Below are 27847 nucleotides of genomic sequence, written 5' to 3'. Positions count from 1 at the left end.
AGGATTCTGGGAACTAAGTTTGTTAATGTTTTTTTTCTTACGGGTGCAATATGTTTTTTTTTAACCCTATTATTATTATTATTATTATTATTATTAATATTATTATTATTACTATTGTTGTTATTATTATTATTATTATTATTATTATTATTGTATGGTGTGTAGACCTCAATGCCCAGAAGTGTCTACCAGGCTTCCTCATGTTGGCCCAAGTGACCCCAGTTGGTAGTGGTTTGTGTATTTTAGAAGATGTCATTCTTCTACCTCCTAGATGATTCCACCCGGCAATTCTACGAGAAGATTAGCCAGTATGAGGAACATGTCCTGAGGATGACGTATATATACTTCCAGGATGATCTGCAGCACATTGTGGAGAGCTTGAGTCCTCACTCACTTCTGAGAGATCTACATTCACGAGGTGTCCCGGATGTAGAGGTGAGAAGATGAGGCCTGCTGTTGTTATATACAGGAGCCCCATGTGTTATGAAGGTGGTTTAGTCTAATATGTCTAATAAATGTCAATATGCATTTTTTTTTAATTATTTTAAAATCTATCATTTTTTTACAAACCATTACATCAATACAAAATTTATATTTCTATAAATCCTTATACCGCAACCCCAATCCCAAGCCAACAAACCCTGCTGAACAGTGAGGGGGGAAAACCCCTGAGGCCAGTGACCACTCATGAATTACTTTATAAAGGTTTTAACAATTGAAACCAAGCTGCCACCCAGGGGGCAGATGCTGAGAACATGGAGATGGGCATAAGAATAGTCTAAGCAAATCTCATAGTCTCGGGACATAAATATTCATACCACCTAATATAGCTATTAATGGAGAAAAATTAGACCAATTTCTATTCTGTATGAAATCTTCCCCCAAACCTCTACCCAATAGCTTTGAATTTTACCACAGGGCCAAACAATTTAGAACTATAATAAAGTCTCCATAAACAGGTTGTCACAACATGGGGAGGGAGTGAACCCACAGGCTCTGTTTTTTCTTACTTGGGTCTAAGCAAACCCTCCATTGGATACGTGCAGAGATGGAGGACGAACAAGCGTGTTTAACATCGAAAAGGATTCTTGGCCATTGTACAGTAATTTAGATAAAGTTCCTAACTCCTCCATGCTCAACATGACAACTCTGACATGACAACGGTGGTGCACTCCTGTTTTTTGAAACGCCACTCAGTCCCGTGCTCTTCACTGGTCTTTTCCCGAGCACCAGCTTGCTCCGGGGTACTGGGGGCAGCCCCCCCCCACCCAGTGTGACGAAACCCCCTTTGTGACGCGGCTCCATTAGAATTAGAGATGAGCGAATATGATTCGATCGAGATGGTATTCGATTGAATATTGCGGTATTCGAATTCAATTGAGTAGTGAGGCGAATATGCGGGAAACATTCAAAAGCCCTCCCATTGCAGTTGGCACTTTTTTTTAATCCAATCACCATGCAGGGAGGCCATGAGGGACCCTGGGAGTACGCACGCAGCGCAAAAACGGCGTCTACCCTCATTGGATGGCTGAACCACATGACCTCGAATCTTGAATACTTGGCTCCCGCTTCTCGACAGCAGATGCGCTTTTAACCTAGTCAGGGAAAGATCATGGAGCAGGGAGAGAGAGGTTTTAGTAGTGTTTTGGTTAGGCAGGATTACTACAGAACCCAAAAGTCCTTTTCAGGGCTAAGATCCAGCGAAAAAGTCATCTCTGCATCCAAAGCTTCTCAGTGCTACGAAATAGATGATAACAACAGCAGCAGCAGGTATATTCATTCCAGTACCCTGTGTGTACAAGTGACTTATAGTGTCCCTGGTTAACACCACTAAGGGCACGTTATACACAGGGGCGTAACTAGAAATGGCTGGGCCCCATAGCAAACTTTCCAATGGGCCCCCTCCCGGCTACTGGGGAAGAAATGGACGCATGGTTTAGGGCACATACATTGTCTGAATTTTTTTTTCTATGTGGTTTTTAACTGCTTACTGTACATGATCTGCATATTGTCTGTAGTAATTCTTATCACAGGATTGGTAGGCAACAGCTTCAGACAATGCACATTTAGAGCATACAGCCATACCAGACTTGAACAATACTGCCATACTGTGACTGTATAACATTACTATACCAGACCTAATACCACCATACTGTGACTGTATAACATTACTATACCAGACCTGATACCACCATACTGTGACTGTACAACATTACTATACCAGACCTGACACCACCATACTGTGACTGTATAACATTACTATACCAGACCTGATACCACCATACTGTGACTGTATAACATTACTATACCAGACCTGACACCACCATACTGTGACTGTATAACATTACTATACCAGACCTGATACCACCATACTGTGACTGTACAACATTACTATACCAGACCTGATACCACCATACTGTGACTGTATAACATTACTATACCAGACCTGATACCACCATACTGTGACTGTACAACATTACTATACCAGACCTGATACCACCATACTGTGACTGTATAACATTACTATACCAGACCTGATACCACCATACTGTGACTGTATAACATTACTATACCAGACCTGATACCACCATACTGTGACTGTATAACATTACTATACCAGACCTGATACCACCATACTGTGACTGTACAACATTACTATACCAGACCTGATACCACCATACTGTGACTGTATAACATTACTATACCAGACCTGATACCACCATACTGTGACTGTACAACATTACTATACCAGACCTGATACCACCATACTGTGACTGTATACCATTACTATACCAGACCTGATACCACCATACTGTCACTGCATAACATTACTATACCAGACCTGATACCACCATACTGTGACTGTATAACATTACTATACCAGACCTGATACCACCATACTGTCACTGTACAACATTACTATACCAGACCTGATACCACCATACTGTGACTGTATAACATTACTATACCAGACCTGATACCACCATACTGTGACTGTATAACATTACTATACCAGACCTGATCTCCTATCTATCTATCTATCTATCTATCTATCTATCTATCTATCTATCTATCTATCTATCTCCAGCCCGCTAATGCATGTATATGCATCCAGTCTGGCACTGTGTGTGTGTGTGTATATATATATATATATATATATATATATATATATATGCAGTGCCGTGCCCCAGGCTGCATGTCACAGCTCCTGTAGAAATAAAAACCACACACACACACACACTTCTTTTATCAGTGACAGTGTGTACTTACAGGAGGAGGAGGGAGTTGTCACTGTCTCTCCGAGGTCCCGGCAGGAGAGGGCTAGGGGTCAGAGGTTATCCAACCTCACAGGATGCGTGCAGGCAGCTGACAGGCCAGTCTTTCTCTCTCTCCCACCGTACTTTGTGATGCCGCCCCCTGCAGGTGAGTGTCATCCCTGCAGTTCAACAAAGATCGTTCTCCCCTGGTTAGCTATTATCAGGACAAACGTCCTGCACAGCTAACCAGGGGACATCACACAGGCGGGCCCCTTAGCAGCAGCTACTGCTGCTATGGCGGTAGTTCCGCCACTGGTTATACATACTGCTCCAGTAGCCCACTAAGGGCACCTGATACATACTGTTCCAGTAGACCAGTAAAAGGCACATTATACATACTGTTCCAATAACGTTTGTACAGCATGATGCATGATACGGATGCCCATTGGAATCATGTATGTAACGCTGGGCAAGAAATATGAAGGAAATGTGTGAACATTGCCATAAATGTTCGTAAAGCGTTCGCAAATATTATTCCTTCGCAACTGCGGAGAGTGGCATTATACTGCGATTTTGGGGTGTTGGGTGCACCCAGGCATGCTCCCCCCAATGTCCCAGTGTCATTCCGGAGGTGTTGGCATCGTTTAGGGAGGTTTCATGGGGGACTTGGTGACCTCCAAGTTGTTGAATTTTGATTTCCAAGTGCCGCTAATTTTTTTCCCATAGACTATAATGGGATCTAATACTCGTTTGAATAATCGAATATCGGTGCCTATTCGATTCGAATTCTCAAAAGTCGAATATTTCACTACTCACTCATCTCTAATTAGAATCAATGGAGCTGTGATGTACAGAATGTAGATACTCAGTCACTTCTGTGATGACTAGGGTGTAGGTGTATACAGTTGTGATGTTGATACCTGTTTGGCCAGTCTGCTGTCCCCAAATGGTTGGTAACCTCCAGGAGTGTTGAGAGTAACTTGGGCACTTGTTACGGCAACTTGGAGTGGCAATACCCCCACCCGGGTAGTTGGCACCGCCACTCACAGAAAGGGGAAAAATAACCCAAGTGTTCGGTGGCATGTATGGGTGCAGGTGCTGGCAGATTTGATGGAGTACCGTGAGTTTAGTAGACAAACAGAACACTTTATTGAACAAGGCATGAGGTGAACAGTACACGTAATATAGTGCAAATCTTGACACTGAAACATAGTTGTTAACAGTAAGGTAGAGCCAATAGTAGGTGATTTGTAGAAGTAAGTGCTTTGCAGAGAAGGAAGAGGAGAGGATTTGCCAGAGGAAACCCTGCCCAATGTAGAATATGTGCTGGAACAGGAGTGTAGATCAGAAGAGATAAATAATACTCATACTTGCGTATAGACTATAGTCTGACCCTAGTTGTGTACAACCAGTCCTAGGTTGGCAGCACGAGCCACAGTCGTCTGTTATATGGGTGTAGCAGGTTCCTGAGACTTCCAAGCTGTCTTGCGCTGTGCAGTAATCTACGTAGACCTTTACTCTGGTAGCTTTGTCCTAGAGGAAGTTGTGAAAGAAGGTTAACACGGCATGGTTTAAGTAAGACAATATACACTATAAATAGACACATTTGGCAACAATAAATAACTTTGAAACAATGCAGAAGGCAATTGTGAGATCTTCCATAGTGCAAATAGAAATTGGGAAAAAAACGGGAAGACTGGATGCATCAGTCCATATACACTCTTAGTGGTGCTATGATGCATCAGTCCATATACATCATCTCTTTGGCAGCAAAGTGAGGCGTCTTGGGTCACTGAACATTGGCCAAAGGCCTCACCTCTAGCTCCGCAGAGCGTCCCTTGTGTAGTGTCTTATGACACCCTTTTTACTTTTTCTTCTTAGAGAGGGGTGGTGCAGCAGGCATCTTCTTTCTTGGTTGTGCCGGTAGCAGACGTCTGGGTCCACTCCGGAGTAGGAGTGACAGCAACATTGTATGTGACTTGTGGTTGTACCTGAGAAATGGTACAGACCTCTGCAGCTGCCACTGGGGCGATTGTCCGCCTGGCTTGTACTTCAGAAACGGCATACGCCGGGGTAGAGGTAGCAGGAGGAGGGAGCTCCACAGCAACAAAGACTTGTTTCTCCAACAGTTTTCCGCTGGTGATATTGCTCCCATGTCTCATCCTAGGCCGGGGAAGCTGTAGGCTTGAATGTCTCCTGGATACAGGAACAAGGCCTTGTCACTGCAGCAGCCCATCTTTCTCTGTCTCTCACAAATGGCATCTATTCAATGATTTCTCCTTCTTTCAGGTTGTGCTTTATCGCAGGGAGATAAGCTTTGACACCTAGTGGGGAAAATAAGGTACTACTTCTCCCACTTTGTTAACCTGAGAGAACGACTTATTAAGGTGCATAGGACTGCACCAGTGGTGGGACACCACAGAGCCACGTCACATAGGATATAATATATATATATCCTATGTGACGTGGCTCTGTGGTGTCCCACCACTGGTGCAGTCCTATGCACCTTAATAAGTCGTTCTCTCAGGTTAACAAAGTGGGAGAAGTAGTATTATGTATAAGTAGTAGTATGTATATAATTTTATTTTATTTTTTTAAATCATATGCCAGGGTAGCTATGAGGTGTTGTGGCAGCTAGGTGGGCATTGGGTCACTTCATGTTTTGGGGCTATTGCACTGTACACGGGAGAGTCATGTGGATCAGCACACTAATTTCAGAAAAGGTAGCCGTATTTGAATTTACCTCCAGTACCTATTATATAGACTTTTGGTCCTGTGTATTCCTAATGTGTGTGCGCTTACATACATATATGTGTGTTTTTTAACCATGTCTGTTTCTCTGTATTTTAACACTTAGTCTGTTTGTTTAACTGTATAGATGCCATGACTAAGAGCCATGTAGGCTCGAAACGCGTCGGCTATCAATTTTAGACGTTTGGAATTAATAAAGTGGAATTTTATAAGAGCTGGAGGAATCAAGTCTTTTTCTTGCTATTGGGTCACTTAGGCACTTGTTGGAACCCACCACCGGGCAAACGAGACTGCGCTTGACAAAAAGGGATAGCCTCAAAAACAGGACCAGTGGTTAACCAGAAGAACAGTTTAGTGCATCTCTCTCTCTCTTTCGAAGTGCAACATGTCATTAAAATTAGTTTTCTGCATTCCCATTTGGAGTTCTTCCCTGGAATCTAGAGATGAGCGAATCATTAAAAAAATCTTTTGCAATGTGCACAATTTTTTACTGCAAAATTGGTGAACTTTACAAACCAAATGTGAATGAATCTATACATATATGTCTGTGCACCCTGGTGTCCTCTTCAGCCGTGCGCTCAGGCAATCACTGACTGACGAACAGCACCGCAGCCAGTCAAGAGGGTGGAAGTAGTGAAGTACGGGGTTGTGGTAGTGGCGATCCTAACAGGTTTGAACAAAGGTTGCAGCTTCCCAGTAACACCCAGTGGTCAGGTGAATACCAGCTAGGATGGTGTTGTGGAATGGATCCTTCAAAGTTCCAGCCCCATGGCAGTCAGTAGTCAATCCCCAAACCAGCAATCATCAGAAGGGTCCTCATATAGCAATGCCAACACCAAACCATGCCAAGGGCACAGGACGTTTCCTCTGCCCCGTCTCCTGACGTGTCTCAGATGCAAGTCACCTTCGGAGGACAATCAGCCAGAGAGCCATCCACTGTTACGCCAGCCGCCAGCTTTGCCTCTGTCTGTGACTTGGGTGCCGGCGTCTATTGGAGCAAACTGCAGATCATGTAACCACCGACACTCACGTCACAGAGCTGGCGGCTGTCCTAACAGTGGATAGACGCTCAGCCAGCCCCCAAATTGCCACAGCATGAAGCATTGACACAAGATGGTCACTGGGCCAATGTGTTGACGCCATGTATTTCTCTGACACGTATATCTGTGTATATTAACCCTTTGTATCCTGTATCTTTGTATAATGACTCTTATGTATGATCTTTCTTGTGTTCTAGAGATATCAGGATCTAGAGAACAATAGAAAGACATTTGCGCGGACTTTATTACAGCACATATTTAATAAAGGAAAAGATGCTGCCATAGGATTGTGGGTCAGTCTTCATGTGATGTGGAGACGTGATGAATCTTCAGTCCTCGAGGCCATACTGGTGGAATTCTTGGAGCGAGGTACGGTAACATTGTGTATGAAATACAGTTTATTTGGTTTTTCATGCTGTACATTAGCCAGATCAACAAAGATCTCACCCACAAGCTGCAGTAGAAGGGGATAAAATCCACCAAAAAAGACAAAAAATCCCCAGCACGTCTATTACTTGCAGTCATGCCAAGGGTCCCATTGAATAATTCACTTTGGTTCATAGCATTAGTGTCATTATAAACTTCTAGACCGACCCTTTCATGTCAAAACACATTTGTTTCAGTATACTTCCTAAACGGATATTTAAATAATTTTTAGCTCCTTTTTTGTAATATGCATTTGGTTGTTTATGTATGTTCCTATTAATACTACAGCGCTGCATAATAAAAAATACAAAGATATAGGGAATGTGTTATAGGGACGGGACGGGATGGGGCAAGACAATGTGGTGTGCGCCCGCGTTGGCCCGGTCACTTGACAGATGGTAGAGTGTGACACCACTACTGAGGTGGTTGGTCGGAATATAGCTCAGCCCGTAGTTGTTCTGTCGTGACGCCAGTGCCAGTGGGGCACAACGGTATAGAGGCACACCTGCTTTTATTTTAGGAAGGCTGTCTATATTCTTTCTCCTGTGGTCGGTGACCTGCCAGGCTGTGAGGGTGTCCCTTGGGTACTTATCACGGTGGTCCGCAGTGAAGTTGTGGCCAACCCCGGAGTATAAGCACCGCCACCCACAGTAAAGGGGAGATGACCCAAGGTTGGTGTAAGTACTGTGTAGGTGTCGGAACAATAATCACTGAGTTCTGTTATAAATCTTCTTTACTGCGAAAAACACTTTGTACAGTAGTTGATCTTAGACTGTAGACATGACTGAGCAGAATCTGTGCTGAGAGCCGTAGAATAGAAGAGCTGAACCGACTTGGTTGTGTGCTGAGAAGTAGAGTGAGCTGAGAATATTAGAGAGGAGTTTGTGCTTCAAGTTCAGAGTAGTGAGAGGAATTTGTCGTGAGAGTCCCAACCTAGGGTAGAAGTGTGCTCTGCCGGAACTTTAGAAGAAGTAGAAGTAGTAGAATACTGAAGACTTGAAAACAGAAGTATACTTGTGCCCGTGTTTCGACCTTTGTTGTCGTGTACCACCTGTTGCCCTACAGTGTTGGGTGACCCATCCTATGAGGGTGACAGAAGCCCCAGACCTTGTTACCTGAGTTGAGCAGAGTGGTTAGGATTTCCTGGTGACACCCGCACTGGGAGATAGAGTACGTAGGCTTCTAGCAACTTTGCTCTATCCAGGTCAGTTCCTCTTTTTATCAGAATACTGTCCTGCACTGTTCTCAGCGTGGGTTGGGGTGTTCTCCTGAGTAACTTAACACTGCATAGTGTGTAGAAGAGCTGCTTTCAAGAAACTGGTGTCTGTGTCTCCCATGTGTGTCTGTTCACTACCACCAACTAGACTACACACTGACTAGGTGTGAGGACTTGGCAGAGCCAGGGCCCAGCTGAAATACAGCAGGGACCAGCTTGTCTTGTGTCCTCTCTTCACCAAGACTTAGGTAAGACTCACTAAGTGCGGGTGCGTACCTCCTCTCCCCATGTGACGAAATTATAAAGAGAAAGGAGCATAGAGATAGGTAGAGGTAGAAGAGGGCTCTCATTGCTGCGCAGATTATAACAAACAATAAGCTACACTGTAGTTAGGCCGGGTTTACATATGTCCGGCGGTGCGGCGGCGTTTCCCTCCGGCGCAGGAGAAAAGCGCCGGAGGGAAACGCATCTTTGAACTGATCCCATTGTTTTCAATGGGATCGTTCAAAATGTGCGGCGTGAACTAGTGGCCGCCGCATCGCCGGACCGTCGGTGCGTTAGGACGCATCTTGCAGCGTCCTGGCGGACCGCCGCTCCGGTGATGCGGCGCCGCACCAATTCAATCGAATAGAGCGCCGGATGCCTCGCCGGGCAGGACGCATGCCGTTCGGCTCTGGCATCCGGCGTTCAGGCAAATAGTACACAAAATAAACATATATCTCCCCCTGTGTGCTCTCCCCCTCCCCTATAGTCCCCCCTTGGTCCCCCAGTAGTATATCACCCCCCCTGTTTCTCCTCCAGTAGTATATAGCCCCCCTGTTGCCCCCCCCAGTAATATTTAGCTTCCCTGTGTGCTCTCCCCCAATTAGTATACAGCATTGCTGTGCGCTCTCCCCCAATAGTATATAGCCCCCCTGTGCGCTCTCCCCCTCCCATATAGCCCCCCTGTGCGCTCTCCCCCTCCCATATAGCCCCCCCTGTGCGCTCTCCCCCTTCCATATAGCCCCCCTGTGCGCTCTCCCCTTGTAGTATATAGCCCCCCTGTGAGCTCCCCCAATTTAGTATATAGCCCCCGTGCGCTCCCCCGCAAATCCCATTGAAAATGACAGGAAAACATACTGGGGAAAAAAATGTCAACTGATGAGCGCAACTTGTGACAACTGATGACAACTGATGGAAACTGATGGCAACTGATGGTTTTTAATGAAAAGACGGATAGAAAAACTGATCACAACTGATGCATTTTTGGCATCAGTTGTGACATCAGTTGTGGTCAGTTTTTAGGCAAAAAACGCAACTGATGCCAACTTATATATGTAAACCCAGCCTTACAGAAAGTTCTAATCTAGTTAACGGCAAAATAATTACCAAGGAGTCTTTCATTTTAGTTGATTAGGGTACAGTGGATGCTGGGGACTACTTGTGGATTTACCACCAGGGCCACTACTTCTCAATACATCTTATCTCCTGTTCGTAATTTCTTATCAGGTAACCATTTGGTGGCGGAAATACTACTGGATGAAGAAGGGTATCAACTTGCACCCAAACTGAAAGGTTAGTGAATATAAACGCATTATGGTAAAAAAGCAAAAACAGGTAAAACTGATGGAGCAGGTAGATGGCTAAACATGGTTTTAAAAATACAAATAAATCAATCTCATAATAAAAAATAAATCACCCCCCTTTTCCAACTTAAAAAAAAAAAAAAGTAGACAACACACCGCCACAGAGCTGTTGAATGGTATTGAGCAGCAGACTGATCTGTGGCTCTCACTGCTGAACTTAGAACCAGGCATGGTTGTGTATGATAATGGCCTCTCCCTGGTGGCAGCTCTGCAGCTCGTTGGCCTCACATGTGCCGTGGCTGGTACACGTCTTCAACCTTGTGGTTCAGCTTTTTCTAAAAACATACAATGGTTTGGAAGAGATGCTCTACAAGGGGCTTTGCATGTGTGCCCACTTCAGAAAATCCACCACTGATTGGGCGGCCCTGAAGCAACTGCAGCAGCACTTTGGTTTGCCAGCTCACCGACTGTGCTGTGGCCACGCGCTAGAACATCACATTCTACATGTTGACCAGGGTTTTAAGCAGCAGAGAGCAATCAGGTAGTACCAGTTGCAACATGTCTCTTGGTTTGCCAGTCATCTGCCAGACTTCACTAGCGTCCTCGGTCCCATGGCAATGCCACCGCAAGAGTCTGTGGTTTTGGCTTCATGCCGGCGTGCCTGACGTCAGGTCATCGCATCATGTGACTGATCATGTGACCCACGTGGGGAAGCGTATGTGTGCCAGAGGCCTGGAGCATTAGATATAAAAGGGAGCAGATAGGATAGCAAAGCATGGCCTCCGTGATCAAGCTAGGATGCTAAACGCAAGTCCAGCTATACCACACGGCCTTGCTAGAGAAATTGCTTAAAGCCTTCCCATCTGACAACACTACTAGCAGAGGACTTGGTCCCATGGGCCAACAAGAAGGGGAGATGAGGTAGACCAGGGAGCATGGCAAACGCAGAAAGGGGAACACTATCAAAGATGTGGAACCTGTTTATGACACCCAACCAGGATAAATCCAATAGGCATCCTAGGATGTCCCGGAGAGACAAGTTCTGGAAGATGGTGGGGGAGTATGTAGCAGACCACACCATTGTCCTCCCACATTGTCCTCTGCATCATTCAACTATTGGGTGTCAAAGCTGGACACATGACTTGAACTGGCGATGTACAAGTAAAATATACAATTATATACTGTCTAAATGTTGAATAACTGGACCATACCTCCTTTTTTAAAAGGATTATACAAAATTATTGATTTTTTTTATTTTTTATTTTTTTTTAGGCATCCAGAACTGTCACAAGGAATACTTGTATAAAAAATCTGAGATACTTATAGAGAACATTCCTCCAAGATGTAACCAGGAAGTGGAAAGTTTTCCATTGTCTACACGTTATGTGAACCTCATCATTGTCTCCACCGATCAGTTTAGGGAACGCTCTAGGAATGAGCTCATAGAGACTGGGGTAAAACATGAGGAATATTTAAAGGAAGCTCAAAATAAATTACAACACATTTCCCCCAACAAGATGTTCCGCTGGTGTCACCGATCCAGACTTGTGCCACACATGGTGATGGTGAGCGGAGTGCCGGGGGTAGGGAAGACCACGCTGATGCAGAAGTTTGTCTATGACTGGGTGAGGGGCGATCTCTATCAAAGATTCTCCTTTGTCTTTTTCTTTAAATTCCGGGAGATGAACAGACTGGATGAGGTTAGTCTGGAGACCATGATCCTCCAACAATACCCGGATCTGGAGAAGCAGATCCAGGTCATCTTAGAAGATCCAGAGAAACTTCTCTTTATATTTGATGGATTAGATGAAAGCAATCATACAATGGATTTCACATCACGTGACTTGTGCTCTAATCCTAGACAGCGCGGACATTGTGGTCAGATTGTGGTTAGTTTGGTGAGAAAGTCTCTTCTTAATGGTTGTTCAGTCCTGATGACCAGTCGTCCAACCAGACTGGCATCAATAGATTGTACAGTCTTCCAGAGAATAGTAGAAATCACAGGATTTTTTCCAGAAGAACGACGAACGTACTTTGAAAATTTCTTCCCCGACCCTGATCTGGCAGAAAAGGCTTTTACTTATGTGAAGCAGAATGACACATTGTACACGTTCTGTTACCTCCCGTCCTACTGCTGGATCATCTGTACAGTGTTATCCAGGAGCTTCCAGACAACAAGTAGTGATCAGCCGCCATCATTATTACCCAAAACAGTCACCCAGCTCTTTGCCCTATTTGTCGCCAACATTCTGGCCAATCACAGCCTGGACAAGAGTGACGCTCAGAAGGTCCTGCAGTCCTTGGGATGGATGGCAGAAGATGGAGTCATGAACCATATGATTATTTTTGATGATCAAGATCTGAGTTCTTTCCATGTGGACAATAGGTCGAAGCTCTTATCAAGTTTTCTGATGGAATCGGAGGAGCCTGTGACCTATTCCTTCTTACATCTCACTGTTCAGGAATTCTTCTCCGCCTTGGTGCATTACACTGATTATTCTCCTGAGAAGTTACAGAGATCACTAAACAGAGCCAAGTCCTATCGTGATGGACGTGGTGAGATGCTCCTCCGTTTCCTCTGTGGTCTATCAGACGCCTCCACCAGGTCAATACTAACTGGATACCTGGACAAACAAGCAGCTCAGGCCTCCAGAGATGTCATCACTTGGCTGAAGAACTTAATTCTAGAACAGCAGACACCCGTGGAAATTGAAAACAACAGAAGACATCTTCTTAATACATTCTTTTACCTGTTTGAAACTCGGAACACGGTTCTAGTGCAGGAATCATTAAAATCTTATAGATGTTTTTCAATTTCTGGTGTTCACATGTCGGCTCTAGACTGCACAGTGTTGGCATATATTTTGAAAAATTGCCCAGATATAGAAAAACTCAGTCTATCTGGATGTTCCCTAGACAGCGAAGGATTAGAGAAACTTGCACCAGCTCTACAGAACCTCCAGGATCTGAGGTAAAATAAAAGATTCAAAAATGTACAAAAATGTATGACTTTACTAAGTCAGTATTAGTCAGTATTACAATGTTACTGAGGAAAGGGGTTCTATCATAGATCAGTAAATTTACTGTCATTTACTCCAGGTAGCACAGCTTTATGATAAGATCTTCTTCTTCTTACAGTTTGGCTGATAGCGATCTCCCAGACTCTTCCTGCATCCAGTTGGCATCTATAATAAGGAAAAACCCCTCCCTGAAGAAACTTGACCTATCGCGTAACCGTTTATCGCTTTTACAATTTAATGGCTTGATGGCCGCTCTGTCCAGTCCATCCTGCATTATAGAAACATTAGTGTAAGTATAAGAGATGTGTACAGGACTGAACTGCGTGCAGCACAAGTTATACATGGATTTTATTCTATTTTAGCACAGATGAGCGGAACTACAGTAATAACAAAGTGAATCGCTTCATTATCTCGGCAGTCTGACAGTGAGGCAGAGAGGAGAGGAGTTGCCAGAGGGGCCCTGCCCAATGCAGAAATGTACTCTGACGGAACAGTAGAAGTGTATAATAGTGTATAACTCACGGATGACTGTCCAAGTCTTGACCACCTTATGCCCCCTAGTTGCGAACTACCCATCCTAGGTGGGTAATAAGAACCCCAGTCTTTGTTATCTGGGCTTAGCAGACTCCAAAGACTTCCCAGTTGTCCAGTGGGATACGTAGACTTTCTGTACCTTTGTCCCACTAGGAGAGTTCCTATGCCTCTTGAGGTAACTACCCTGCACGGTAGCCTGAAGTAAAGGCTCTTAAGTAAGCAGAAAAAGATGTTTTATTAGATACTGCTCTCTACCTGTTGGTGCACAGTGCGTGGATGCCTCAAACTGGTTCCTCCTCTAGTCTTGTGACCTATCGTGAGCCAGAGTATTATGTCTTCTGATGTATTCCTGCCCAATTAAACACCTTCCTGAGGGGTGCAGTATATAACGTGAGGTAAAGCTAATTAGGACAGATTGATTAGAGTATTTCAGAGAGAGCAAGCTAGAAATTGTGTTCCTCTGGGAACCTTATGTTTAGAGACTGTCTTTTTTTCAAGTATCCTTCTAACCTAGCCATGTTCGGCAAGTGGACCTCATAGTGATTCTGCTGTAGGCTGTAAAACTGGGAATCCTATCCACACTGGGGGACTATTCTCTTCTCATCCTAATAACAGTCAGCAGTTAAGTAAGAGCTATTACAGCCAAGAACTCAGCTACAACGTGCTAGGTTACCTTAGGGGTCTTACTCTTTACCAATTAGGTGAGGCCTGTGTTCCTGGATCTATGTCACTAGGTGCCTATAGACAATGTTAGGCAAATGCTCATACCCATGGATGCTAGTACTTCATCTCTTAAGCCCCTACAGCTGAGTACCTAAGGGTCTGGATAGGTCCCTCTCTCTCCCTCCCCTGCAGGCAGTCCACTGTCACCACCACCAGTCAAGTCTAAAGTCAGTCAAGTGGTAGCAGGGGAGGTACCTACAGGGGCATGGCTACTATATGGGGTATACTACCTATTGGGGGGGGGGGGGGGGTTACCAGGAAGGTTTACATGGGGATGTCTAAGATGGAGGTCACTATCTGCACAGAGATGCCTACATACTATATTGGTGCATGGAGGGGCACCTTACTACAGAAGAATACTACCTACTGGGGGGTGGGGGTAATAACTACCAGGGGGGAATTTTTAGCGTACTTATTTATTTTACTTACATCTGGGCACCATGGCTTTAACATTCACCATTGTGCAGTTTTTATACTAATGGTCTCATCTTCTTTTTGTTACAGATTGTCTAATATTAGATGTCCAGAAACTTTCTGCACCCATTTGGTAACTTTAATAAAGAATAACCGGTCCCTTAAGATTCTTGACCTGTCTGAGAACAGTCTGTCTGGTCCTGACTTGGATGACTTGATGGATGTTGTATACAGTCCAGACTGCAGGATAGAGGAATTAAAGTGAGTATAAGAGATGTGTACAGGACTGAGCCATGTGCCGCACACGTTATACATGGATTTTATACTATTTTATTGTTATGTTGATGAGATAAACATCAGAGGGTCACTGTTAATTATGTAAATTCCGAGCAGAGATTGGTCACAAGGGCTATCCACAAAGGCCTAGCATAGGAGTAGGAGTCATAGGAGGAGGTTAGGTGGGTAAGGATAGTGACATAGGAGAAGGTTTGGTAGGTAAGGATAGTGACATAGGAGAAGGGTTGGTAGGTAAGTATAGTGACATAGGAGAAGGGTTGGTAGGTAAGGGTAGTGACATAGGAGAAGGGTTGGTAGGTAAGGATAGTGACATAGGAGAAGGGTTGGTAGGTAAGGATAGTGACATAGGAGAAGGGTTGGTAGGTAAGGATAGTGACATAGGAGAAGGGTTGGTAGGTAAGGATAGTGATATAGGAGAAGGTTTGGTAGGTAAGGATAGTGATATAGGAGAAGGGTTGGTAGGTAAGGATATTTACATAGGAGAAGGGTTGGTAGGTAAGGATAGTGACATAGGAGAAGGGTTGGTAGGTAAGGATATTTACATAGGAGAAGGGTTGGTAGGTAAGGATAGTGACATAGGAGAAGGGCTGGTAGGTAAGGATAGTGACATAGGAGAAGGTTTGGTAGGTAAGGATAGTGACATAGGGAAAGGTTTGGTAGGTAAGGATAGTGACATAGGAGAAGGTTTGGTAGGTAAGGATAGTGACATAGGAGAAGGTTTGGTAGGTAAGGATAGTGACATAGGAGAAGGGTTGGTAGGTAAGGATAGTGACATAAGAGAAGGTTTGGTAGGTCAGGATAGTGACATAGGAAAAGGTTTGGTAGGTAAGGATAGTGACATAGGAGAAGGGTTGGTAGGTAAGGATAGTGACATAGGAGAAGGGTTGGTAGGTAAGGATAATAAGATAGGAGAAGGGTTGGTAGGTAAGGATAGTGACATAGGAGAAGGGTTGGTAGGTAAGGATAGTGACATAGGAGAAGGTTTGGTAGGTAAGGATAATAAGATAGGAGAAGGGTTGGTAGGTAAGGATAGTGACATAGGAGAAGGGTTGGTAGGTAAGGATAGTGACATAGGAGAAGGTTTGGTGGGTAAGGAGAGTGACAGCTTTACTAGATATGTGGTTAAGACAATGCAAACTGCAGTTTAAAGGGGTTATCCAGTGCTACAAAAACATGCCCATTTCTTCCAGAGACAGCCCCACTCTTGTCTCCAGCTCGGGTACAGGTTTTGCTGCTCAGTTCCATTGAGGTGAATGGAGCTTAATTGCAAACCGCTCTTGAACTGGAGACAAGAGTCATGTTGTCTCTGAAAGAAAGTTGTTGTAGCACTGTATAACCCCTTTAATGTTTCCAATGAATCCTCTATTTGAGTATCATATCAGCATATCTGTTTTGGCAATAACTTTAGACGAGAAGGATTTTGGGGTACTTATTTCTGACACCTCATAATGAGTCACCAGTGCAGCCAGGCAGTGGGGAAAGCAAATTGTTTTCATGGGCTGTATATATAATATATATTGGTGTAGCATACAGTATGTGCATGAGCACTGGAATATGTGTTTTTAATATTTCTGGTAAATTTCTCAGCAAACTCAGTAAGTAATTAAATAAATGTGAAGTTTTACTTGGGTCCCTAAGGGGGCTCTATTCCCTGGGCCTCACAGCCTGTGGAATAGGTGTTAGTGCTCTATACCATGCCATATAGTGAGGATATTTCTCAGAGATTCTCTGCTGGATTGCTGCCACCATTCCTGACATCCCCCCCCCACACACACACACACACAAGAGGTGGCTTCTAGTGATGACATTTATGGATGTTACTAACAGCCAGGGACATTTTCTCTCCACATTCACAATCTACAGATTTTATAATAACCCTCTGTGGACACATCACTCTCATCTTCTTTTTCTTACAGTTTGGCCGTTAATCTTCTTTTTGACACATTTTACATTAATTTGGCACCTGGAATAAGGGATAACCAGTCCCTGAAGAAACTTATCCTGTCTCATTGCCAAATTTCTGGTCGTTACTTCAGTGACTTGATGGCCGCTCTGTCCAGTCCAGACTGCAGGATAGAGGAATTACTGTGAGTATAAGAGACATGTCGGGCACAGGTTATATGTGGGTTAGAAATATTAGAGCATTGTATCCGCTGTAGCAGTCCCTTATCCAGTCATGTTTCAACACTGAACTGTTTGTGAGTCACACCTTGTCCAAGATTTCTTGATGCAAAGTTTGAATGGGCACCATACCTTTTCTATGTATTTATGAGTGTTGATGGAGGTTGGGGGTTTATATATGTAGATACTGTTTTATAACTGTAATTGGGCCAATATACCAAGTATGATTGCTCCAATGTCCATACAATCAAACAATTAACACTCCAACAAGTTGCACAGAGCAACAAAGGTAACATAAAAAATTATTTAAATCCATGAAAAAAATAAAATAAAAGGAGATATAAAGTAAACATATATTGATACACTCTCACAAAAGGTACATCTTGCACAGGTATAACATCACTTCTATAGTTGTTTTAAGTTAAAAAAAAAAAAAAGGTAACTACAATCATCAGAAATTTTTACAAAAAGAAATTACAAAAAATTACCAAAAAAATTACAAAAAAATAAACAGAAATTGACATAAAATATTAAAAGATATAGTAGTGTGATACATAAAGCTAAACCATACAACCATACCACTGCTCGAAATGCCTAATATCCATATACCTAAAGTCAGCACAAGTGCAGATAACAGGTAGATACAAGCAAGCACGCCCTAATAAATATAATATTCGTTTGTGTATCGGAGCTGCTGAAAAATACTTGACTACAGCCTTTAAACAGGCTTTAAGGCATAATGCATTTCCACAGCCTTAAACCACATGGGTGTGGGGGAGTATACTTCTGTATCACCTGTCAGCCAATCATCAGATTCCCCTTAGCCAATCAGCGCCTGCTGCAGAGTACTGCCCTGTCCCGGCCTCTGATTGGCTTAGCGACGACCGATGGAGAAGACCGATAGAACACACAAGCGATAAGTATACTTTCCTTGCTCCCCAACCCCACCAACATAGCACAGTGTTGCACCCCAGGGGTTAAGTTAACCCCCTGAGGCCCAGACTGTCACTTTCAGATTAACTTTGCAGGTACCTTCTGCTTTGCATGGGGCACCTGGTTAAATACCAGTCTACAATTGTTTTCAATGGCACTTGTTACTTGAGTCGAGCACTTGAGCATTGAAATATACTCAACTTTACTCGAGTATTTTGGTGCTTGCTCATGTCTAATAACAGGACGTTCCTAAGCTAGAACATAAAGTTAAATAAAGAAAAAAAAGGGGGAAATGAGAAAATCGGAAACCCAGATTTAAAAGGTTATCTGCCACAATGTCCCTAAGAAGTTCAAAGACCCAACTGGTCTATGGGGGGGAGAGAATGGACTGCGAAATAGAAGGCAAATGCCCCTGGGGGGGGGCAGTCTGGGATCCACCAGAAACACTTTAGATCTGCTCTTTAATTCTTGCCCCCTCCCCTCTACGCAGGTCAAATCAACTTTTAGCTTTATATCTCTTGTACATGGACCTGGTATAGTGGTCTGTAGATATATTGGACTACTGGAGTATGGTCTTCAGATCAATGGCTTCCCAACCATCTCTTGCCTGTTCACAGCGATGGAAATGGAAAATAGCCAACAAGTACATTTCTGTAACTCTCGTGGACTAACAAAAAGTTCTTTCTAGTGAGGCTTAACCTATGTAAGTCATAGCACTAAGGTATTCTCGTGGCTGGACACTGACTTGTTTGAATAGGGATCTATCTGGTGGACCATCTATACAGTGTTCGTTTTTTTATTATTATTTTTTTTTCATAAAATATTGATATTTGGTGATTGTGTTTTAGTAAGTGGGATTTGTTCTTTATGCGTTTTGTTATGTTTAGAACAATTGACTAGTAATATATCATGATGAAGTGATATATGATCAATTCAGAGTTGGTGACCTTTGGCTCTTTGGGCTAAAAATTTCACTCCTCATATTCAATCTTATTCCCATTCCTGTCACCTGCATCCTAAAAACATCTCTAAAATCCATCCCTTCCTTAGGCTGGTTTCACACTACGTTTTTGCAATCCATTATTTTCATCCGTTTTTTGCAAAAAACGGATGCATGTGTGTGCATCCGTTTTGATAAATTTTTCCATTGAATTCCATTATAAAAGAAAAGGGATCAAAACTGATCCATTTTTTTTAACGTACCTCGACCTCATTTTTGTGTCCGTTAAAAAAAACATTGCATTTTTTATAATGGAATTAAATGGAAAAACAGATCAAAACGGATGCACACACATGCATCCATTTTTTCCATCCGTTCTTCAAATGGATTTAGCAAAAAATGGATTTTAAAAACGTAGTGTGAACCCAGCCTTACTGTCCAATCAGCTAAAACTCTCATTGTCGCTCTGACTCATTTCCATCCAGGGCCATTTCTAGGTAACTTTGACTACAGGGTGAATCTTGATATCTTGATAGCGCAAGTGTATTACGGCTTAGAGCTGTGTTACCCAACCTTTTTCAACTTGAGGCAAAAAAAAGTCATTCAGTGACTTCTCAGGTGACCTTCCTTTTCCTCTCCATCCGACTCAGACCACAATGACGGGTTCTTCCCGCCACAATTCATCTCTACAGAACCTGCCAGACAAACATTCCAGGCTCCACACTTTTACAAGTTCCTTCGACTTTTTTGTGTCATGTGCAGTAAAGCCAGTATGTATCTTGGTTGCCCTCTGTATGTAGGATTTTCTGCTGTGCCCCCATATAGTAATAATATCTCCTGCTATGTCCCCATATAGTAATAATGTCCCTGCTGTGTCCTCCATATAGTAATATTGTCCCCTGCTGTTCCCCGCTTATAGTAATAATGTCCCCTGCTATGTCCCCATATAGTAATAATGTCCCCTGCTGTGTTCTCCATATGGTAAATGTCCCCTGCTGTGCCCCTATATAGTAATAATGCTCCCTGCTTTGTCCCCATATAGTAATAATGCCCCCTGATGTGCCCCCATAGTAATAATGTCTCCTGCTGTGCCCCTATATAGTAATAATGTCCCCTGCTGTGCCCCCCATATAGTAATAATGTCTCCTGCTGTGCCCCCCATATAAGCTTTTGAAGTTTTATGCACATTGGGAGATAAAGCCTAAGGAGCTTTCCTCTGGGCTAAAAAAAACATTGTTCACCGAGTGGTCATTAATGTGTTTGCATAGGGGCATTAGTTAGGAGAGGAGGGATTGAATGTCACAGGGCCTTTACTGCCCAGAGCAATGCCTTATGGGATTTACCTGCTAATCTGCATCAACACTTTTCTTATATTTGACCTAGGTCCACGGCCACTGCATTACACAACCTACAAAGAGGACATATTTGATCCAAAAAGTACAACTTTATTAATTATTTTGGTTTAAATTTGTCCCCTTTGTAGATTGTGTAATTTGCATCAAGCTTATATCTCAGTGCTGTAGCGACTGACTCAAACAAAGAGTGACTCTTTCTGATTCAGAGTAAGAAGCCCTATTGGGCACTACCATTACTTAAGTAAGCAAAAAGCTGTTAAAATGTCTACGTTAAGGGTGGTGCTGATTTTATACTACCACTCTGTAGATAAGTAACCCATCATCATCTTATTTTTACAGTTTGGATCATAATAACCTATCAGAGCAAAGCCAGCTGGCATCTGGAATAAGGAATAACCGCTCCTTGAAGATACTTGACCTGTCCAGTAACTATTTGTCTGGTCGTCATTTCAGTGACTTGATGGACGCTTTGTCCAGTCCAGACTGCAGGATAGAGGAATTACTGTGAGTATAAGAGATGTGTACAGGACTGAGCCATGAGCGGCACACGTTATACATGGATTTTATTCTATTCTAATATTCTACTTTATTCTGTTCTCTTATGCAATCTGGTTTATAGCGCTCTCTCGAATGACCACTGACCGATGATGACGATAGTGGTAGGAGTTGGCGTGATATTGAATCATTGTCTGACCCCTTTGTTCAGGGAGAGAAAAGCCAAAGCGAGAGCTCTCTGGCTACAGCTCACCATTCCCCTCCCAAAGACAACACAGGAGCGCTTGCACCACCCTATACGACAAGCCCCATGTTACCACCTACGTTGCTGCCCCAGTGTGAAATGAATGGGAGGTGAATCCCTTAGCTGAGAGGCTGAGCTTGACCAGACCCTAGTGAAACACCGCCACAAATTGGAAATGCGACAAGGCCTTCCCATCACAGTGTGTCAAAAAAGACCCACCTAAATCACTGGACTAGACAAGCTGAAGAGCCCTGCACTGAATACAATGCATTGGGCTGATCAGTCTTGGACCTACTCAACCAACATGACACATAATCTGTCCCCCAAAACACCTCCTCCCATTGCAGGCCCTCACTCGCACTACAAGAATTGGTGACCAGTTCTCCTATTCTGAAAGGCCAACGAAAAAGCCACCCTAAACAACAACCCCTCATAATCATTTAAGCAGATGTCCTCCACTAACCCAACCAAAATTGTAAAGGACACCAGCCTCCTACCGTCTCGCAACACCGAGACTTCTTGTACCCCGCCAGTGCCTGCCGCACCACAAAATCCAGTGTAACACCCCTAGCCCCCAGCAGCTTAAACCAGTAGGCTTAACCTGTCAACTTCTTAACTATCCTGGATAAGAGTTCATCATTCACACTGTCTATGCCCAGGCGCCTGCAAAAACTCATCCATTCTTGCAATGCCCCAGCAATAATACATAGATTGCGCCGGGCCGATGTACAGGAAATCATCAGGGTAATGCACAACTGACTTCCCATTCCACGAAGGTGCTGAATGTCTCGAGATACGCACCAGATTGAGCACTCCATGGGAAGGCAGCAATCCACGTGATAACTGCAACCCAACAAGTGAAAATTGTCTGGATGCACTGGCAACAGTTGAAAGGCAGCCTCAATGTCAGTCTTGGCCATGAGCGCCCCAGGCCTGCACCACCGAACCCAATCAACCGCCCTATCACATGACAAGTATGAACGAAGAGGACTTCTGAACGGTCCCATCATTCACCGACCCTCCCACTGGATAAGATAAATGATGGATTAAACTGAATTTATTGGGTTCCCTTTTTGGGACCAAAACTAAAGGAGAGAATTACAGGTGAGGCCATGGCAGATCCGGAAACGGGCCCACAATGCACCCAAGGGCCACCTGGTCCAATTTTCCCCCCAACAATTTTGGGTGCAACCTGGTGGATTTAAAATCACCCCCTTTTCCCCTCTTTATAAAAATAAATAAATAAACATATGTGGAATTGCCGCGTGCGTAATTGCCTGAACTATTAAGTTATCACATTCCTGATCTCACACTGTAAATGGCGTAAGCGCATAAGCCTGCCAAAGTGCCAAATTGTGCATTTTTGGTTGCATCAAATCCAGAAAATAAAGGGGAATAGAGCAATTTTAAGGAGCATTTAGATTTTTTTATAAAAGGCTGCTCCTGGTCTGAGCAGGGACTCTGGACTTGACGTGTCAGGTCCACTCAGCCAGTCAGCGGCCGTAGCGGGGTTCCGCTATGTCCAGTGCTGGAGCCAGGGAGGAAGGTCTATGTTGTTATGTTCCTTCACCTCCCACCACCTCCCCGAAAAAAAAAGAGTCTGAGCCCGGACTTCTCCTTTAATTTTAATAGCTGTCACTATTTTAATTGGCTATGTAATGTACCATATGGTCAGTACCTATATACCTGTACCTGAAGCATTTTGGGAAGAATCTAAACTTCTCTTGTTTTGAGGCGAAGTGAAATCCAAAACGGTTGCTTAAGCCTTTCACGACCTGGGGTCATTGATGCCTCAATGCCCAGGTCGTGTTTGAACATCAGCTTATGGGATCATAATGATCCCATAAGCTGATGTCAGAGTATCTCTGCCCCCTCTCCACTGTCCCCCGCCGCTGTTACTATCTTGTATCAGCGGCAGGGAAGAGATGGGAGGGGGCAGAGCTCACGGGCACGTGCCCCGCGAACCCAGCCTTCTTTCTCGACCCCTGCTGGCTTCATTAGCCAGGAAACCAGAAGCCTGAGGCAGAGCCCCGATGGACACAGGAGAGAGAATTCTCCTTCTTTAGAGGGAGAATTCTTTTTCTGTAGCCCTATAGATGCTGCGGTCATGCTGACCGCAGTATCTATAGGATTAACTCTCAGCACCGGAGCGTGGCTCCAGTGCTGAGAGTTGCGGTGGGTCCCGGCAAGCACTGATACCCGGGACCCGCCGCGAATGACACAGGCACAGCTCCCACGCCTTTCTCATCCTGGATCGTTAATTAACGTTGCTGCAGCGACATTAAATAACAGTGCGACGGCGGGAGGAGGTTAAATTAGCATGTAACTAAACATATAAATTCAGTCATGATGAAAAAGCAATGATCTAACCTATGTAATGGATTCCTCCAGCATAGTCTTTCAAGCATTTTCCTTTGGTTCAAAATAAAAAAAAAATACAGAATCCTTAAGGTTAACTATTTTAGAAGTTATTCCTTAGACCCGGACATATCAAAACTTTTGATATGTCTCTATGACATGTCAAAAGTTTTTCTTTTTTATGATGAAAGTGACACGTAAAATTAAAACATTGTATCCAGATACTTGCTAAACATACTAGCTTATTTGCTATTTATATATTAATTTTATGTGGATTATATATGGTTTCTAATTTAAATATGTGTAGGTTGAACCATTTTTTTCCAGGTAGGGGGTGTTATTATTATTATTTTTTTTAACGTGTGTTGTATTTAATTGTTCATTGTTCTGGAAATGTCCCTGAAGAAGGGGTTGGACCGACCCTGAAACGCTTTGTGTTTCCTGTAATAAATAATTTATATGTTACCTATACTTGTGGTTTGCTCTGCGCTCAGAACTTCCCATTCTGCTTGATGTCTGTTTCTACTAGTTGAGTATAGGAGTGAGTGGAGCTGCGGCGCCACGATCAGCCTCACCGCTTACACACTGGAAACACTTCACAGTGTTGTGCCTGGCTTGGTAAGCCTTATCCCTGGTGGGGGTTGATTGTGCGCGTTCTCTATTTTAATATTGAATCCTCTGTTTATCCTAGTTTATTTTAGTACTATAAATGAGGCATTATAGTTGAGTGGCCTTAAAGGGACAGTGTCATCAGAAAATAACTTATTATGTAAATAATGTTTTTATGTTAAGTCATTTTTGGTGACATTTTTTCTGAATTTCCATTTTTCTTTCTATATAATAAAATAATCCTGATATCTTGCAGTTTTCATTCTCACAAATGGGGCCAATACTAAGCTGAGCCTTCCGGTTGTGTCTGTGGTGATAGTAAGAGACTGCAGTAAAGTGAACTGTACAGCATTGCAGTGTCATGTGACACCAGTAGACAAAGGAAACAGCACCTGTGGAGTGACCTTTTAACAATAATGTTTTACATTAATCTCAAGGGGAAGATTCAGTTTGTTGTCGTCCATGAGTCTTGCTGTAAAGCAGGTCACTAAATGCTGTTAAAACAGCTGAAGCAAGATGGCCGCCCCCATAACAGAGTATAAAAAGGGAAATAAAAAAAATTTAAATGAGAAAATAGAAACAGATTAGAGTAAAATAAAAAATTTTAGCATCTTACTCTAATCAGTCAAAGAAAATTTAGGTGACACATTACCTTTAAGACAGATTTTGCACTGGGTCCGCCAGTTTCAAGTTAGGTTGAATAGACAGTAGCTGCCACTATTCCTGCCATCTATATGCACCAGAGATGGCGTCTATGGGTGGCACAGTGGCTCAGAGATGAGTACTGTCGACATGCACTGCTGGACTCCTACCCCACGGACATCATCTGCAGGGACTGTCTATGTTCTATTGTGGACAGGGACTTATGTCAGAGATAATTTTCTGTACAGCGCTGCAGAATAAGTTGTTGGAATATAAACAACGAAAAAATGAAGCAAAACGAAAAAAAAGTGAGATTTAAGGATTGTACTTACAGCTGGGAACATTTGCTGTTCACAATCTACAGATTTTATACCAACGTTCTGTGGACGCGTCACCCACATCTCATCTTCTTATTTTTATAGACTGGCTGAGAATAATCTACAAGACTCGTCCTGCACCCAGTTGGCATCTGGAATAAGAAATAACCGTTCCCTGAGGAAACTGGACCTGTCTTACAATGATTTGTCCGGTCCGCACTTCAGTGACTTAATGGCCGCTCTGTCCAGTCCAGCCTGCAGGATAGAGGAATTACGGTGAGTATAAGAGATGTGGACAGGACTGAGCCAGGTGCCGCACAAGTTGCCTTGTTGTCTGCTGAGGCATGGCACCCCCTCTTCTTGAAGGGCGGCCCTTGAGGTTCTGGGTACAGGGTTACGAGCCTCTACACAGTGACTCAGCCAATCCCACTGGTTTTCTATGGGATTACGGTCTGGAGAAGGGACAGGCCTCCATGTGAGCTTCTGGGGCTAAAAATCTGGCATTTGCATCCCAGAAGCCTTGCCCTAGCTAAGTAGTTATTTATTTAATTATTTTTTAAAAAAATATTTTATTGAAATTTTCGGCATCTTGACAAAGATAAGTATACGGTACGAGAATACATAAAATACCATATTAAATGATGAAACATACAGAGAAATTCTAATCTTGAAGGAAATAGCGGCATTTCAGTAAGATTGATTCCAGTACAAGAGTCCATACAAGATGTCCAATTCATGACCATCATCTGTAGATGTAAAATACATAGCAAGAATTGTATGGATAATATTCCATATCCAGAAAAGAAAAGTTCTGTTATAAAATAAAATGATACACCACACATAACAGACGAGAAAAATAAAAAGACAAATAAGAACAGACCACGCGACCAGCCCCCCAACCACCCCATAGCTAAAGCCAGAGACAGAAGAGCTCAGTATTTATTACACATCAAGTATGTGAATCGGGAATTCTAAGTTTGCCTCACGTACCAGCAGCAGCAGCTTTTAGATACCATTGTGTGTTCTTAAAATTGGACATGAATGGATGAATTTCAGAGGGAGTTTTTTTTTAATCTTTTATGATCTTGCCCATCTCTGTACAGTATCTCCCCGGGTTTGTGCTGGATGGAATCACCATAGAAAGCTCTACATGATTCCTCTGATACTGTGCAACAAACAGTATACTGGACAAATTAAGCTAAGTTGAGGATATGGCTGTTTTTTGCAAAAAAAATGCATCAGTTTTTCCATTGACTTCCAATATAAAAAAAAAGAAAAACAGATCAAAACAGATCATTTTTTTTAACAGGCACAAAAATGAGGTTGACTGTTTTTGTGTACGTTAAAAAAAAAACTGATCCATTTTTTAAAATTATGGAAGTCAATGGAAAAACACATGCACACAAATGCATCCGTTTTTGAAAAAAAATGGATTGCAAAAACCTAGTGTGAACCCATCCTATGGCATTTCTTTTCTCAATTCAATAAGAAATATACAATGTGGGGGAAAATAAAATACATCATACAGTTCTGTCAACAGATGACTAAAAATACTATGGGGGAGATTTATCAAAGGGGGTAAAATATAGACTGGTGTAAACGGACAACAGCAACCAATCACAGCTCAGCTTTCATTTTACCAGAGCTGTGATTGGTTGCTGCGGGCAGTTTACACCAGTCTATATTCCAACCACATTGGCAGACACATAAAATACCTTTGTATTATTATAGGCAATTAAAGATCGGAAAGTAAGAGATTGTGGCGGGTCCAGCCTCCCTACCCCCTGCCAATCTCTGTACCCATGACTGTAGTCATAACACAGAAGCCAGGTGCCCAGTACGTGGATTGCCAGGGGGTACAGAGGTTGGACCCCCACAATCTCTTACTTTTTCCCGCACAAACTATTAAACTTTAATCGCAAAACTTTATACTTTTCGGCTGTGTTCACTCAACATAAAATTTCTATTAATCACGGCCGGTGTCTCACGTAGTGTGAACCCGGCCTTAGATGACATTGTCAATAGCGACCGCAGCATCAAAGATAATAAATAGTGGGCAGGGCCCCTCTGTCACCCAACCCCCCCCCTGACACAATTGTAAGGGCCTCTATGATGAGTGTCACATACTCCTTTTTCTGTTTTTTGGGATTATATTTATTATTAGTTACCCCGATGGCGGTGCTTACTGGGGTAATAATAATAAGGTTAGTCATTTCACAACAGCTTCACTACAAAACCTGTAAAGTGGGGAAAAAATAGATCAAAGTTATTTGGAATGAATCAAAACTGAGAGCCAATACTACTGAATGGGCCCCAAAGCAGAGGAGTCGCTCGTCTCTACTTATCACCAGCTTTGTATACAGAAAAAACTTGTACCTCAGATGTTGAGGACTATAGACGTCTTAAGGCTGATCTCTGTTTCTGTTCTAGCATGGGACTCGATGATTTGTCTATGGAGGCGAAAGATGCCTTACGGAAGCTGAAAGGACTAAGACCAAATATGAAGATAACCTAAAAATATAAACACAAAGATCGATTTCCGTCTGTGATGACTTTACGATGTCCAAGAATTAAAACTACAGCTAGGAAC

At 43.2% G+C, this 27847-nt stretch overlaps 1 protein-coding gene across 1 annotated transcript; it reads left to right on the top strand.

Moving 5' to 3' along the window:
* The first annotated feature begins 276 nt into the window (after nucleotides 1-276).
* On the top strand, nucleotides 277-27772 carry LOC138770710 (NACHT, LRR and PYD domains-containing protein 12-like). The gene is made up of 10 exons (XM_069949895.1): nucleotides 277-435; nucleotides 7246-7417; nucleotides 10179-10244; nucleotides 11528-13226; nucleotides 13394-13564; nucleotides 15037-15207; nucleotides 17160-17330; nucleotides 20932-21096; nucleotides 25363-25533; nucleotides 27688-27772. Exons 1-10 carry the CDS (start codon nucleotides 331-333, stop codon nucleotides 27770-27772), a joined length of 2976 nt encoding a protein of 991 aa, XP_069805996.1. The 5' UTR covers nucleotides 277-330.
* Nucleotides 27773-27847: the final 75 nt, after the last annotated feature.

Source organism: Dendropsophus ebraccatus, chromosome 13, assembly GCF_027789765.1.
Source record: "Dendropsophus ebraccatus isolate aDenEbr1 chromosome 13, aDenEbr1.pat, whole genome shotgun sequence".
Lineage (NCBI taxonomy): Eukaryota > Metazoa > Chordata > Amphibia > Anura > Hylidae > Dendropsophus > Dendropsophus ebraccatus.
The sequence above is the reverse complement of the archived record's forward strand: the minus strand, read 5'-3'. Positions and strand labels throughout refer to the sequence as shown.

Coding starts and splice junctions, on each gene's coding strand:
- LOC138770710 (XM_069949895.1), top strand. CDS start 331: ATGACGTATATATACTTCCAGGATGATCTGCAGCACATTGTGGAGAGC. Junction 17,331..20,931: donor TGCAGGATAGAGGAATTACT/GTGAGTATAAGA, acceptor TTATTTTTACAG/TTTGGATCATAATAACCTAT. Junction 21,097..25,362: donor TGCAGGATAGAGGAATTACT/GTGAGTATAAGA, acceptor TTATTTTTATAG/ACTGGCTGAGAATAATCTAC.